The 14,971-nt window shown below is 35.5% G+C and overlaps 2 protein-coding genes across 2 annotated transcripts in view; both read left to right on the top strand.

Moving 5' to 3' along the window:
- Window positions 1-14,971, top strand: part of LOC126827069 (hepatocyte growth factor receptor) — a 108,123-nt gene that overhangs the window by 43,675 nt on the left and 49,477 nt on the right. The gene's annotated exons all lie outside the window — the stretch shown is intronic.
- On the top strand, window positions 3,220-14,872 carry LOC126827082 (kelch domain-containing protein 8A). Its single transcript, XM_050556276.2, has 6 exons — window positions 3,220-3,292; window positions 4,570-4,971; window positions 5,437-5,601; window positions 6,092-6,298; window positions 6,884-6,976; window positions 7,538-14,872. Exons 2-6 carry the CDS (start codon window positions 4,605-4,607, stop codon window positions 7,729-7,731), a joined length of 1,026 nt encoding a protein of 341 aa, XP_050412233.1. The 5' UTR covers window positions 3,220-3,292; window positions 4,570-4,604; the 3' UTR covers window positions 7,732-14,872.

Here is a 14,971-nt window from a genome sequence, read left to right as displayed (position 1 = left end):
GGCTAATGAAGACGAAACATATTATGGAAGATATCAGTAAAGATAGTATTTCTCTGTTGTGCGAGAAGTGTGTGTAATTATGTATGTGGTTATGTTAGTATGCAGTTATGGATGAATGAGTGTGTGTGTGTGTGTGTGGATGTATGCGCACACCGCTTTGAATGGGATGAATAATTATTGCAGCTCCTCTGGCACGCGTTCCATTTGTCTTAACGGGTCCGTTTGCTATTCCACATATAGTCTGTAGATACAAGGGGGCCATGGTGGCTCAGTAAGTAAGGAGCTGGCTCACTATAACCACGAGGTCCTGGTTTCGATCCCGGTGCTGTCCTAGGAACTTCCTCGGGATTTTCCAGCATGGTATCCAGTAGTAAAAAAAACCCTCATCTCTCGACCCTGCGTGTGTCGTGATATACGAGATGGTACAATATAGTTCCTTCTGGAAGAATCCTATGTGGATGGCCGTATCAATTCGGTTAAAAACACCGCTTGATATTAACTTTACTGACAATATTTGCAGATAAACGAAAGTTGTTTCATACGTTAAAGGACAATATTGGTGTCAGTCATTATCACATATGTGATAGAACTAATTAAACACGTTCCAAATATAATTTTAACACAGAGATCATTGCTACGAAAGCTGAGTAATACAAGTTTCCTGAATCGGAAGTGACGAACGCCAAAGGAAAACACGAGTCATACCTCTATATAACTGACTGATGTGACGAGTGATAAAAAATACTCGGCCGAATTTCTGCTAATAATTCCTTCCAAGACCAAAAGTTATTGTGTGAGACTGTGAGAGGATATCTGACAATTCATAAAAGGAATTGACTGCCACTAGATAAGAGAACATCAAGCTGGTGAATTCCGAGTACTTTCTCGGCCTATACCGTAATAGAAGCTCGGAATTCCTGGTTAGTGAGACCGTGCCTTACTCACTAAGTCACCGTGTCCCAGTAGCAACTTTACCCATACCTTTCAACCGAAAGTGATGTGATCACGCCAGCACGAATTGAATAAAACTACTATACCATTTCTTACCTTCATTCCTACTCTTTCCGATATTCCCAACACACTGATGTGGTATTTCTTATGGTTTGCAGCTTTGTTTATTTTTCTGATGAATTAAATTTCAAGCGTGACACATTTTAATTACCGGTGCCCATTTCCCTCAAGTGAAATACGAAAGTAAACTATGTGTGTGATATTTGTCGAAACGATTGGCATTCTGCAACTATAACCTTTAAGTAATCATTTCGAAATATTTGTAGAGCTTGTGTGAGAGAGAGAGAGAGAAATGGGGTTTAACGTCCACTCGACATAAACTAGGTCATTTCCGGACTAACATATGGTTTAATTTTATTTACATAATTCGCTTGCGCGTAGGGGTCTTTAGCAGTGGGATGAAACCGGAGGACCCGGAGAAAACCCGCGAGGTTGGACAGGCGACCCTACTCCTTGCCACGTACAACCGGGGGTTCGAAACCACGCCAGTCGACTCAATGACAGACTTTATGGTACAGCGCGCGCACGCTAACCATTCAGCCATCCAACCCCCCTGTAGAGCTTGTACTTTGAGGCTTTGCGCAAGCAAAAATAGCTTCCATTGTAAAAATTTCAACACATGTCATCACATTTTACATGGGAATAAGTAATTGTGTAACAAATAGTGAAGAGTAAAACACCGAAGTCTTAATCTTATCTTACCGAACAGTTTTTCTATATTTTCGAGGTGACGTGAAATCACGTGTGTGTTCTGGTTCGGCGGCCATTTTAAAAACGACAGAAATATCGGTTAACCGTTGAATTTTTATTGAATTTATAAATTTATGTGGTAAAATTTCACCTTTATTTCCATGGGAATTTGTTTATTAAATCTAAGCTATGTGCAGTACAGTTTGGGGTCAGTGTAATTGGAAAAGTAATGGAGTTATAGGCCATTAAAGTTTTTGTAGTCAAATGACTACAAAATTTGCTCAAAGGAAGTCCCATCCCAAACTTAGGCTGCCTGTCTACAGCTAGCTCCGCCTGAGAACAGGCCCTAAGCTAATTAACCGACATTTTAATTCCTGCATCGACGATTTTAGTCGAAAACACTGAATATGCTTTTAGAAATTTTTAGAAGTATTTATTTCTCTTCTATTTTCATATTGAATGAAATTAAATATGATTATTTAGCCGTTGTGTGTATGAAAGATGTCAAACTGATCAGAACGGAATCACGAAAAAAACCACTAATTATTCAATATATTCAATTTGCGAAGACAAATTTAGGAGTATCTAACCATGTTTTGAAAGATAAACAGATTGAAACTGTAAAGACAGTTTACAATGGTAAAGACTGTATTGCAATATTACCCACTAGCACATATTATAGATCGCTTTTACCGGAGTGGAAGTGACATTTTGCTAACTTGACATTTGTTTACATAAACCACGTGCTTCGGGTGTACAAATCAGTAGGCCAGTCTATAAGTCCCGCCCAAAAATGATCATGTGGGCGTTTTAAAGGATAATATTGGTGCCAGTAATTATCATATGTGATAGAACTGGTTAAACACGTTCCAAATATTATTTTATCCCAGAGATCATTGCTACGATAGATGCGTAATCGATGTTTCAACATTCGGAAGTGACGAACCCAAAAGGAAAACACGAGTTATTCCTCTATATGACTGACTGAAGTGACGGGTGATAACAGATACATGGGCGAATTTCTGCTCACTAATAATTCCTTTGAAGACCAAAAGTTGTTGTGTGACACTGTGAAAGGATATCTGACAATTCATAAAAAAATTGACTGTCACTAGATAAGAGAACACGAACCGTCCTATTGAATCCTTGTCGGAAAAGAATCGGCAAACAGTCAATTTTACTGGGCAACTTTTTACTGCTAAAAACGGCCGTGTGTCCGTCTCTGTGAACGCCTGAACAATGTAAAGGAAGATTTTAGTGAGAAAATAAGACCTTGCTTACCTCGCTAGAGTCAGTATGTGCAACACAACATGCTGTTAAAAATACGTATCCTTCTGTCAAACGGCTCGGCAGAAGCCATTGAAATCTAAATATGTATAGGGTAAGGCACAAATTTTCGTAACTCGGCCAGTAATCTGGCATAGAATTTAAAACAGAATTAATTTGAAGATAGTTGTCTTACTCCAACGTTATCACGCCATTCCGTGATAGTCATCTCCCTTGAAATTATCGGTATGTCTGGGTGATCAAATATAATTATTGCTTGGAGCAGCGGCTCTTGGGTGTTGACTGTTTGGTTGTAATATTTGCAGTAAGTTTTATGTAATTAAACATAGATAAATAGGTCTTGATATATGTCATGGTTCTATTTGTCCCAGCTTCCACTGGAAGATAATTCAGCTATCGAGTGAAAGGCCTATTGCAAAACAACTCGGCAGCAGTACGTCATGTGTATAGATATAGTTTTAGTATTACTGATAGTAAATACTATTATTGTGTAATCGTTCCCTTCAGACTTTCACAGTGACATGACACGATTTCATTATGATCTCTATCCTGACTTTATAATATGTGGATCTTTTATTGGCATATTTTTAAATGGCAATTTTGATTAGTGACTACACGAACAAGGGCTTTTACGTTTTACCGAAGTCATGGCTAGATTTGTCTGCACTGCTACGAATTAATTATGTTTCCTAGTCCTACCAGTACCACTTGTGGATGTTAAAGGAGCTAAATTGCTAATATTTGGGACTTAGAAATTGACAAAAATGGGTCGCAACGCATATAATAATGGAATATGAATGTATATAAACTGATTTACATTCAATCGTTTCTGCTTTTACTGTAATTTCTAATCAGTTTGTTCGGCGAAATCCGCCAGAAGTCTCATGTGAATGGCATCTTTAGCGTCTGGTTTTTCCAGTCTACACCGGTGGTATTTATTGCGCATGCTCTCCAGATAAGAATATAGCGTCACCATTTGACATGACTTGTGGAATATGTCTAGCCCTGTTAATTCTTTGAGTCCCCTGTTCCAAATGGCACTGAAATGCATTATGGTACACGATTCGTGTAGGCCTTCCAATGGTAAAATGTTTATTTTGTCTTGAATATTGGATATCAGAAGCCCATCTTTTCCCTGTAAGATCACAAGACCAATGTTGATTTGAATTGACAAATAATTTGTGTTTTCAATGTCGAAGATTTTTGATGATATTGAGTTAGAGACTTAGCTACTTTAAACTTAAAATCTCTCTACACCATCAGTACATGTAGGCCTACTTCTCTTGTTCGCTCTGAAAAACAAAAAAACCCAAAAAAATATCAGGAAGTCTGAATGCAAAATTAAAAATCAAACAGAGCATTTTCACATTGCTATTCTTAATTGCCAAACCTACAAACCCTATCCCTCATTCACTGGTTGTCTGTGGTACAAGTAGACTACATTTGAGTGGATTATATGGGTAGATCATGACTAGATGGTTGTATTTAGTATCCTAGCTTTCCATAAAGCTGACATATTATTCATCTGTTGATAGTAAACATTACATCTTTTCAATGTTTTTTTTTATTCTTTTCTTTCAGATTTACTTATTTATAAAGTCTGCTCTCATGCCATTATGGCAAATCCAAAATATAAATGGGAGAAGTTGGAGTCAATGCATGCTATTCGTGTCTTTACAACATTAATTCCACATGGTAAAAATGTTTATGCTATCGGAGGCTGTGATGAAAAAGGAACGCCAATAAACAGTTTTGAGGTATTCGATGCTGAAACAAAAAAATGGACAGACTTAGACCCGATGCCAACAAAACGAGCAGGTGTGGCTGGTGCTATTGTTGGGAATAAACTTGTAGCAATTGGTGGTGTTTCAGAGACTCAAACTCCTTTAGATGCTGTAGAGATATTTGACCTTGAGGAGAAAAAATGGAGCAAAGTAGAAACCTTACCTGAGCCTTTAATGGGTGTATCTGTTTTAGTTAGAGGTGGGTGTTAATATAATGTATAATGGAAAAAAACACAATGATACTGGTATTAAGTTACATGGATTATTTCATTGTGGAGAGAGAGAGAAATGGGGTTTAACGTCCATTGGACACAAACTAGGTTGTTTCGGGATTGACATATGGTTCAATTTTATTTCAATAATTCGCTTACGCGTAGGGTCTTTAGCAGTGGGAGGAAAACCCATGAGGTTGGGGTGACATCTGTGTCGATGACTTAATTTGAATGTTTCCCAGTGGAAAGCAAATTTTTAATGTGTTATTCGGAAGTGAGAAATATCCCAAAGTCTGTTTTCTTATGATCAAAGCTTTTAACTTAGGTTGCTTTTTTTTTTCATTTCACTTTTAGACATAGATAGTCTTTAAGTGTATGAATGGTTAATATTAACTTTATTTTTTGGTTAGATTTACATACAATTATAATCACAGTAATGCCTTTTTTTTCAGATAATAAAATTTTATTAATAGGAGGAATGGCTAAAAATACTAATCCAAAAGAACTGTTTATAGAATATGATATTGAAAAAAATCAATGGAAACAAATGCCGCCCATGCCAAATCCAAGATATGCTTCCTCAGCATTTCTTATTAATGATAAAATATATATATTAGGTACGTATCTGTAAATTTAACTAGGGGTGGCTGTCCTGTGGTCTGAAGAGAGAGAGAGAGAAATGGGGTTTAACATCCACTCAACACAAACTAGGTCATTTCAGGACTAACACATGGTTTGATTTTATTTCAATAATTTCAATAATGACAGACCTTATGATACAGCGCACATGTGCTAACATCCAACCCCCCTGTTGTCTGAAGAAAATGCTATAGATATTTTATTGAGTGAAGGGTGAGGTCTTGATCCCAGGCATATATGTGAGAAAGAGTAGGGTTGCCTGTTGACTCTAGTATTTTTTCTCCAGGGTTCTAGTTATTCAAGTGGATTTCTTGTCGATATTGTTTGGATATGATTGTTTATGTGAACATTTTCCACCCCAAAGTCAGTTAAAAGCCCCAAAATTATTTTTTCCATACAGATAATTTTTCATAATATAATTTCCTTTCGTTACCGTATTGCTGTATTTAAGAATGTTTTATGTTATAGGTGGTCGCCAAGGAAAGTTACCATGTTTAGCGTTGGATGTGTTTGATTTTAGTCTCGATAAATGGGAGTCGTTAGAAAATATTCCATCTAAAAGAGTGTTTGCCATGTATGCTGCTACTGATACTCATATATTTAGTATGGGAGGATTGGGTCAGCCGGCTAGTAAAGGCTTCACTAATACTTGTGAAGTTTACAATATTGAAAAAAGTAAGTATTTGTATTAATGGAAGACATTTAAAAGTACAGGAAAATAAAAAAAAATTTTTGGGTAGTCCAACTTAGCATACAAAGGAGATGCGAATTTGCATACAAATGATATCAAGAACATCTGGCTCTCTAGTTCATATCATGTGTCATGCTAGCACTTCAGTCAAATTTTTGCTGCTGTTAATTAGATATCAACAAGCAAGTGTACAAATGGTACATGCAAGAAAGGGTTATGGCGTGGGTGTTAGGGACAGCCAGCAGCTTGAAGGCCTCTAGAGTTTAAATGAAAATACTGCATCAAATTCTATGTACTCTTAAATATTTTTTAAGAAAAGATCAATGAATATATTATGTTTAGTTTATAGTAAATATACTACAGCAAAAAGAAACATGGCACAGTATACCAGGGACAGCCTGTGGGTAAAAATTCTAAGATTCATACATAACTGTCTTTCGGGAGACTTATAATACCTATACAATCTGTATTCGGTACAGCCTACATGTATATGATTGTACATTTTATAAATTGTAATCCAAATCATTTTAGATGCTGGAAAGAAATGTATTGGTTGATTTATATTTTAGAATCATGGACTGTTGGTAATAATATGATGGTAAAAAGAGGAGATTTTGCTATTGGTGTCTGTGGTGGTAAAGTGGTATGTGCTGGCGGTTTAAGTAAGTATCTAATTGTAGTAGTACCAGATACATGTATACACTAACTGTTATGTTAGTTATAATATGTATTGTTAAACTAGATAGGGTCGCATTGGCAGCAATTTAAGGATCCCGTACCTGTAGTAAATCTAAATCTGAATACACTGTAAAATTTCCTCATAGTACACTGTATATACATGTATGCCCATCTTCATTATCCCGGTTGGTGCAGAAAAGTAAGCTGTTGAATGAACTTATTTTTAAAAAAATGGGTAGGGGCACTTCCTTTCTATTACTATTGGATTAATTATTGAAATAGAGAATTATTGAAAGTTTGTAGTTAAATGACCTTGTGTTGAGTGGTGGTCAGCAGGACTCAAAATTGAATTAACAAAAGTCTATTGACTTAACAGTTTCCATATGTAATAGCAAATGAATCTAATGGTTGCTGTGTTAGGCCACTATTTGGCCGCATGTCATCTGCTGGATAAATTGCATCACATCTCAGCATCCTGAAACGGTGAAAAGTTGTCAGTGATTACTGGGAAGTTAAATCATTATTTTTGATGAAATCATTTTCAGCCAATGATGGTAAACCAACGAAAAGAGTTGAAGCCTATGATGTTAAAAAAAATAAGTGGTTACAACTGCCAGATTGTGATCAAGGTCATAGTTCATGTGGTTATACTGTGACAGACGGCAAGTTTTATGTTGTTGGAGGACTATCAGGTGAAATGGGACCATGTCCTTTTGCAGATGTGTTACAAGTTGAATGATATGTTTCATGGATCAAAAACCTCCTGGGTGTTTCCTCTGTAAATCTTCAATAATTAGGCAAACAATAAAAGCAAGCAAAGCGTCCATGTTCTTTTGCACCTTTTAAAATACATCCTTTTGACGTCTTCTTTCTTTTTTTCATCTCAACTAGTTTAAACATTAAAATTTTTTGCAGTTATCACTCTGATGTAAAACATATAGTTAGTAAAATGCTATATCTGTTCAACATAAATTGAAATCCAGCATTTGATATAAATCATGTAACTATTTGTTTCTAAAGAATCTTTCATTGACATGCTAGTATTACGGCCTTGATGTAAAAGGCTAGTCTGTATATATGATGTATGTTCAGTCTTTTCTAAGTCGTCCAATGAAAATTCTGCTTTAAACGAAACCTCATTTATATTTGTGATTTTGTTGTTCACTATCAGGTCAATCTTTCACTAACGCACCCAGTAAAATTGTCATTACTCAAAACTTGTGATACTATATATAAGTCTTAATTTTATTGTACATTTTACTTTTTATATGCCATGTTGTTTTATTAGTGTCTTTACATGATTTTGTATTTCTATAACCAGGTCGTTATTGTTATGTATTTTTGTGTATATATATTAACAGCTCAATGAATATATACTATTAAACAAGAAATTAATGTGTAGAATACAACATCCATCAATTTCATTAAAGATACATTATGTAAGATATAGCCACTCTTGCTATAATAGTTCGAAAATAAATAATGTAAAATGAATAATTTGAAAATTTCATTCAAATTACTTTATTGCGAGCGAAGATATTAGCCTTTGAAGGTTTGGCAAGATGTGTGCAATACTGGTAGTTCAAAGCTAAGTCTCCCTCCATTTTTAGATTAAATCAAAATGTGGCTGAACCGTTCTAATCTATTTAATATCGGAGAAATCTGATGCCGTCGAGGGTTGATTATGGCCTGGATTAGTTAATTAATGTCTAGTTAATAAATAAAGACCTACAATAGGCAGATTTAACTCTTGCATAATGTATGTTTAATTTCATTATGCTTTTTATACGCCCACATTTTCATGTGGATGTATATTGTCGTCGCCCCTGTCCGTCCGGACGTCCGTCCACAATTTGTTTGTGGACTCTCTACAGGTCACAATTCTTGTCCGATTTTGACGAAACTTGAAATATAGCTTTATCCCAAAAAAATCTCGGCTGCTTTCGATATTGGCATGTATCGGATCGAAACTTCATGGATTATGGCCCCTGTTTGTACGAAAAATCAAGTTTTTAGCTTGTGGACCCTATAGAGGTCACAATTTTTATCGGATTTTGTTGAAACTTGAAATGTAAGTTTATAACCCAAAGATCTCAATTCCTTTCGATATTCGCGCATATCGGACTGTAACTTCCTGAATTATGGCCCCAGTTTGTACGAAAAATCGCGTTTTTAGCTTGTGGACCCTATAGAAGTCATAATTTTTATCCGATTTAAAAAAACATATTATGATATCACCTTTACACCCTAAGGACGACTGAGTTCGAATTTCGTGAAAATCGGCCCAAAATTGACAGACAAAATGGCCACCGTTCGTTCTCAAATAGCGTAAAAATATGGTATATCAAGGTTGTGGACCCTATAGAGGTCACAATTTTTATCCGATTTTGTTGAAACTTGAAATGTAAGTTTATAACCCAAAGATCTTGGATCCTTTCGATATTCGCGCATATCGACCCATAACTTCCTGAATTATGTCCCCTGATTGTACGAAAAATCACGTTTTTAGCTTGTGGACCCTATAGAGGTCATAATTTTTATCCGATATAAAAAAACGTATTATTGTATCACCGTTACACCCTAGGGTCGACTGAGTTCGAATTTTGTGAAAATCGGCCCAAAATTGACAGACAAAATGGCTGCCGTTCGTTCTCAAATAGCGTAAAAATATGGTATATCAAGGTTGTGGACCCTATAGAGGTCACAATTTTTATCCGATTTTGTTGAAACTTGAAATTTAAGTTTATAACCCAAAGATCTCGGTTCCTTTCGATATTCGCGCATATCGGACTGTAACTTCCTGAATTATGGCCCCTGATTGTACCAAAAATCGCGTTTTTAGCTTGTGTACCCTGTAGAAGTCATAATTTTTATCCGATTTAAAAACCCGTATTATTATATCACCGTTACACCCTAAGGACGACTGAGTTCGAATTTCGTAAAAATCGGCCCAAAATTGAAAGACAAAATGGCCGCCTTTCGTTCTCAAATAGCGTAAAAATATGGTATATCAAGGTTGTGGACCCTATAGAGGTCACAATTTTTATCCGATTTTGTTGAAACTTGAAATGTAAGTTTATAACCCAAAGATCTTGGTTCCTTTCGATATTCGCGCACATCGAACCGTTACTTCCTGAATTATGGTCCCTGATTGTAGGAAAAATCGCGTTTTTAGCTTGTGGACCCTATATAGGTCATAATTTTTATCAGATTTAAAAAAACCTATTATTATGTCACCGTTACACCCTAAGGACGACGGAGTTCGAATTTTGTGAAAATTTGCCCAAAATTGACAGATAAAATGGCCGCCGTTCGTTCTCAAATAGCGTAAAAATATGGTATATCAAGGTTGTGGACCCTATAGAGGTCACAATTTTGATCCGATTTTGATGAAACTTGAAACACATATTTATAACCCAAAGATCTTGGTTCCTTTCAATATTCGCACATATTGGATCATAACTTCCTGAATTATGGCCCTTGACTGTACGAAAAAATCACTTCCTTTTTTGAGCTTGTTCTCTGTCCATCTCTTGCAAAATGTGGTCGTATCTTGCATGGCAACCGCTTGTTCTACAATAAAGTACCTGTGCCATGGTTTGTACCAGATTTAGCTCATTTCCTGATCAGATTTTAGATTAAAGTGTGAAGTAGACTTAATAAGTAAGAAAGAAAACACCAAATCAAAGATTTATAATAATAGTAAACGAAGCTCTCTTGCTGATTGTGTTGCATAAAGAGAATAAATTATAAAGAAGCCACCCAGTCACAATTAAGGGAATGGGATACAGCAGTTTGCATCAATTTGAGTACGCATTATTTTCTTGTTTTACAGTATCAATATTGATATGAGGTTCTGTTAAGGATTTTTTTTTATAGACAAGTATAGATATAATTAATACAGTAAACCTCACATAAGTCAGATTCGTATAAGTCGGATCTTGGCTCAACTCGGATAAAATCGTTTGGACCCCTTGATCCTGCACATTTTTCTTATTAAATTTCTGCGTGTAAGTCGGATTTCCTAAGTCTGATCTTTGCTCAACTCGGATCTAATTACGGCTATTTTCCTTCGTCTAAGTCGGATCGGCAGTATGTTTAGAATTTCACTGTCAGTTTCGTCCCGATGGTCTAAAACGTGGTTAGGTATTCCAAGCACAGAGCCCTAAATTACTTTCTTCTATCATTTTGACTCAAATCAGCCTATTTGACGTGATGCAATAATAGAATTTTCCCGGCACAGAGCCCCAAAATACTTTCCTCTATCCTATTTGACGTGATGCAATAATAGAATTTTCCCGGAAAATTCAAAAATCGCTGTCTGCTGTACGAGATACTTTCCGGGAAAATTTAAGACATTTTTCAAAGATGACAACAAAATGGAAGTTATCTACTTGCACCAAAACGGAATTTAATCTACGAACAAAAGCTTGAAATGTGCATTTGAATCAATTATTATCTGGCTCTTGCAGTTTATTTCTTATCGAGATAAGATTGAATTTCGGTCTTCGGCTAACTCGGATCTTTGCTTAACTCGGATAAAATTGTCAGTCCACTTAGATCCGACTTACGCGAAGTTTACTGTATAGCAAAACAATGAGATTTAATTTACCTTTCTATAACTGAAAAAAAAAAAAATAGAACTTTAGAGTAACCAATCAAAGTGGTCGAGGGGATTTAATTATCTTCATCAGGTATATTATACCATAATATTCTTCTTTGCATCAGTATTCAAATTATTGTATTAAGTAAAAGATTTGACTAGGTCTGTACTCAACATATTTTTCAGAAGCTTTAATAACGATGTACATGAAAATGTCTTCCAGTAGAATGAAAGATTTAGTAAATGGATTTGGGAACAGATTAGTAATAGTTGACTAGCTGTAAATGTCTATTGGAACAGATTAGTACTAGGTGATCCATGACTAGCTGTAAATGTCTATTGGAACAGATTAGTACTATGACTAGCTGTATATGTCTATTGGAATAGATTAGTACTAGTTGACTAGGTGTAAATGTACCTGGGAATAGATTAGTACTAGTTAAAGATACATTATGGGAGATTAGATAAAGAGCTGGCAGTTCTCACTATAATAGTTAAAAACTAGATAATGTAATGGGAATTTGCTGAAAATTTCAGTCAAATAGATTCACTCTGAACCAAGAATTTAGCGATTGAATTTTGGGCCTAGCCTCGATCATCATTACTAAAGATCCGATAAAAAAACATAATCTCGATTATCCATTTTTTAATATAATCATCAATGAGCGTTGAGCTGCAGATCGGGTTCTAATCCAGTAAATATTGCAAGATAGCAATGATATCGAGAGTTGATTATAAGTTAATTAATGTTAAAATTTCAGGCCTAAAGAAAGACCTGCAATTGGCAGATTTAACTTTTGTATAATGTATGTTTAACTAGGTGTAAATGTATCTTGTTTAAAGAACAGATTAATACTATTTGTCTAGCTAGGAATTATGTTCATTCATAGACTCATAGTTTATACTTATCTTCTTTATTAGAGTTCAGGCATTTTCCTGGAACCACACAATAACTATTTCTGTTCAGAAAGTGATATATATGTACATTAAAACAGTATTGATTGGAAACTGGGATTTTAGTTTGCCACAAGACCATATCTTTCAACATTATGCCCTTCTGTTATGAAATCTTTTAACACTTTACAGAATACTGATATCAGCCTACCTTTCTATTGTCTATCCTATTGAAAGAAGAACCCTGTGAATTTTCTGTAATAACTAAGTTATTTCCAATTGTTAGTTGGAGGCTTCAGTTATCATGCAATCTTTTTGTCCCCCCCCCCCCCCCCCCCACCCACAGTCAGAGGACTGTTAAAATGGATCGGTCTGTCCATCAAACTGTTCTTCTATTTGAGCTAGAATATTCAAACTTGGTGTAGGTGTTTATTAGGCGAATGCCTTGATGGAGTTTCTGCTGAGGGTAAGCAGAGATAAGCAATTTGATTGGTTGATGCTTTGTGACACGATAAATTAGTTCTAATTAAGTGAGAGTGATGAAACTTGGCCTATAGTTTCATTACATCAATATCTTGACTAAGTTCGATAATGAGCATTTTCTGCTTGGGGTAAGCAGGGCAATAAACAATTTGATTGGTCGAGACTTTGGAACACAATAACTCTCCTTCAAACTTGATGTAGTTCAGAGATGAGAATTTTCTGCTTAGGGTAAGCAAAGATAAACAATTTGATTGGTTGATGCTTTGGGACATGATAACTTTGGTTCTAATTAAGTGAGAGTGATGAAACTTGGTGTATAGTTTCATCACATCAGTACCTTGATTAAGTTTGTTGAGAGTATTTTCGGCTCAGGGTAAGCAGAGCGATAAGCATTTTGATTGGTTGATACTTTGGAGCTCGACAACTTTGTTTCTAATTGAGTGATAGTGGTGAAACTTTGTGTATAGTTTCATTACATCAAAACCATAACATAGTTCGATGCTGAGCGTTTTCTGCTTGGGCAAAATAGAGACTTCAATCTGATTGGTTGAAACTTTGGAACACAATAACTCTCCTTCTAATTGAGGTAGAATGTTCAAAATTGGTGTAGGTGACTATTAGGTGAATGTCTTGACAGAGTACAATCCAATCTGTTTCACAGAGGTATTGCGAAGACTGATAGCTCTGTTAAAGATTACTGCTTTATCGTGGGACGTCATATCATGCGGTGTCAATCATTGACTTAATGGTGCATGCATTGTTAACATAAGATGATACTAGTCCGGGCAGAATGGAGGCTTTTACTCATTTTACATACCCATTTACACTAAATAGGAAATATTTTTTACCTACATATACTTGAAACACCTTTATATATTTTCCTAATGCTTAAAAATATGTTCTAGAATTTAATTAGCACATGGCAAACAGTTAATATTTGGAGCTCATTAAGTCGCATCGATGTCATCCCTATCAGTGACTGTAGTGGACTAGCGAATATTCCTTGCTGATCAGTGTGACTACGATCATGCACATTTTCCACAAAGGCTAAGCAGAGATAAGCAATTTGATTGGTTAAGACTTTGGAACACGATAAATTTGGTTCTAATTGGGTGAGAGCGATGAAACTCGTGAGTATAGATTCATTATATCAATACATTTACTAAGTTCGATGATGAGAATTTTCTGCTAGGCCAAGTTGCATAAGCAGTATGATTCAGATTGGTCAAGACTTGGGAACATAACAACTCCACTTTTAATTGAGATATAGATGTTCATTAGGCGAATGTTTTGACTGAGTTCAATGATTAATATTTCCCGCTAAAGCTAAGCAATTTCATTGGCCGATGTTTTGGGACAAGATAACTTTGATTCTGGTAGAGAGTGTTGAAACTTAGTGTATAGTTTCACTACCAGGTACTTCAAAACCTGACTGAGTTTGATCATGAACATTTTATGTTTAGACTAGGCATAGATGATCAGTTTGATTTGAAAAAGATAAATGTGCAATTAATTAATATGTGTCATCTGTTTATTTTGGGATTTCGGCGGGGGACATCAGCCTCACTGTTGGCTTGTTAAAATTTATTTGAGTTGTTTAGCTCATGTATGTACAGTACAGATGTTTTGGCAGTTTGAGGGTGTGGGTTTTGATGCCTGGCACACTATGTTCTATTACACTGTCTATTTGTACTCATAAAAGTTGTTCCTTTTTAAATGAATATGTGTATTTAAGAGCTATTGAATGCCTTTCCTACATTTAGATATGCTCAATGTCATGTATGCTTAAGAGCTATTAATTAAAATGATTTTGTTAATAGCAATTATTCTGGTATTTTTTGGCTTTAAAATAAACAAGTATGCCTTAGTCTGTATGAATAAACTACATATATCTGCTTTATTGTCAGGCTATTTTATTTTAATAGATAATTTATTAACCTCTAAAAACATGGAGAAATCCCCCCAAAATCAGGTGTAAAAGCTTTAAAAGGCATTTGAA

The sequence above is a fragment of the Patella vulgata genome, chromosome 7, assembly GCF_932274485.2.
Source record: "Patella vulgata chromosome 7, xgPatVulg1.2, whole genome shotgun sequence".
Taxonomy (NCBI): Eukaryota; Metazoa; Mollusca; class Gastropoda; family Patellidae; genus Patella; species Patella vulgata.
Note: the sequence above shows the minus strand (reverse complement) of the source record. Positions and strands in the feature narration are given on the sequence as shown.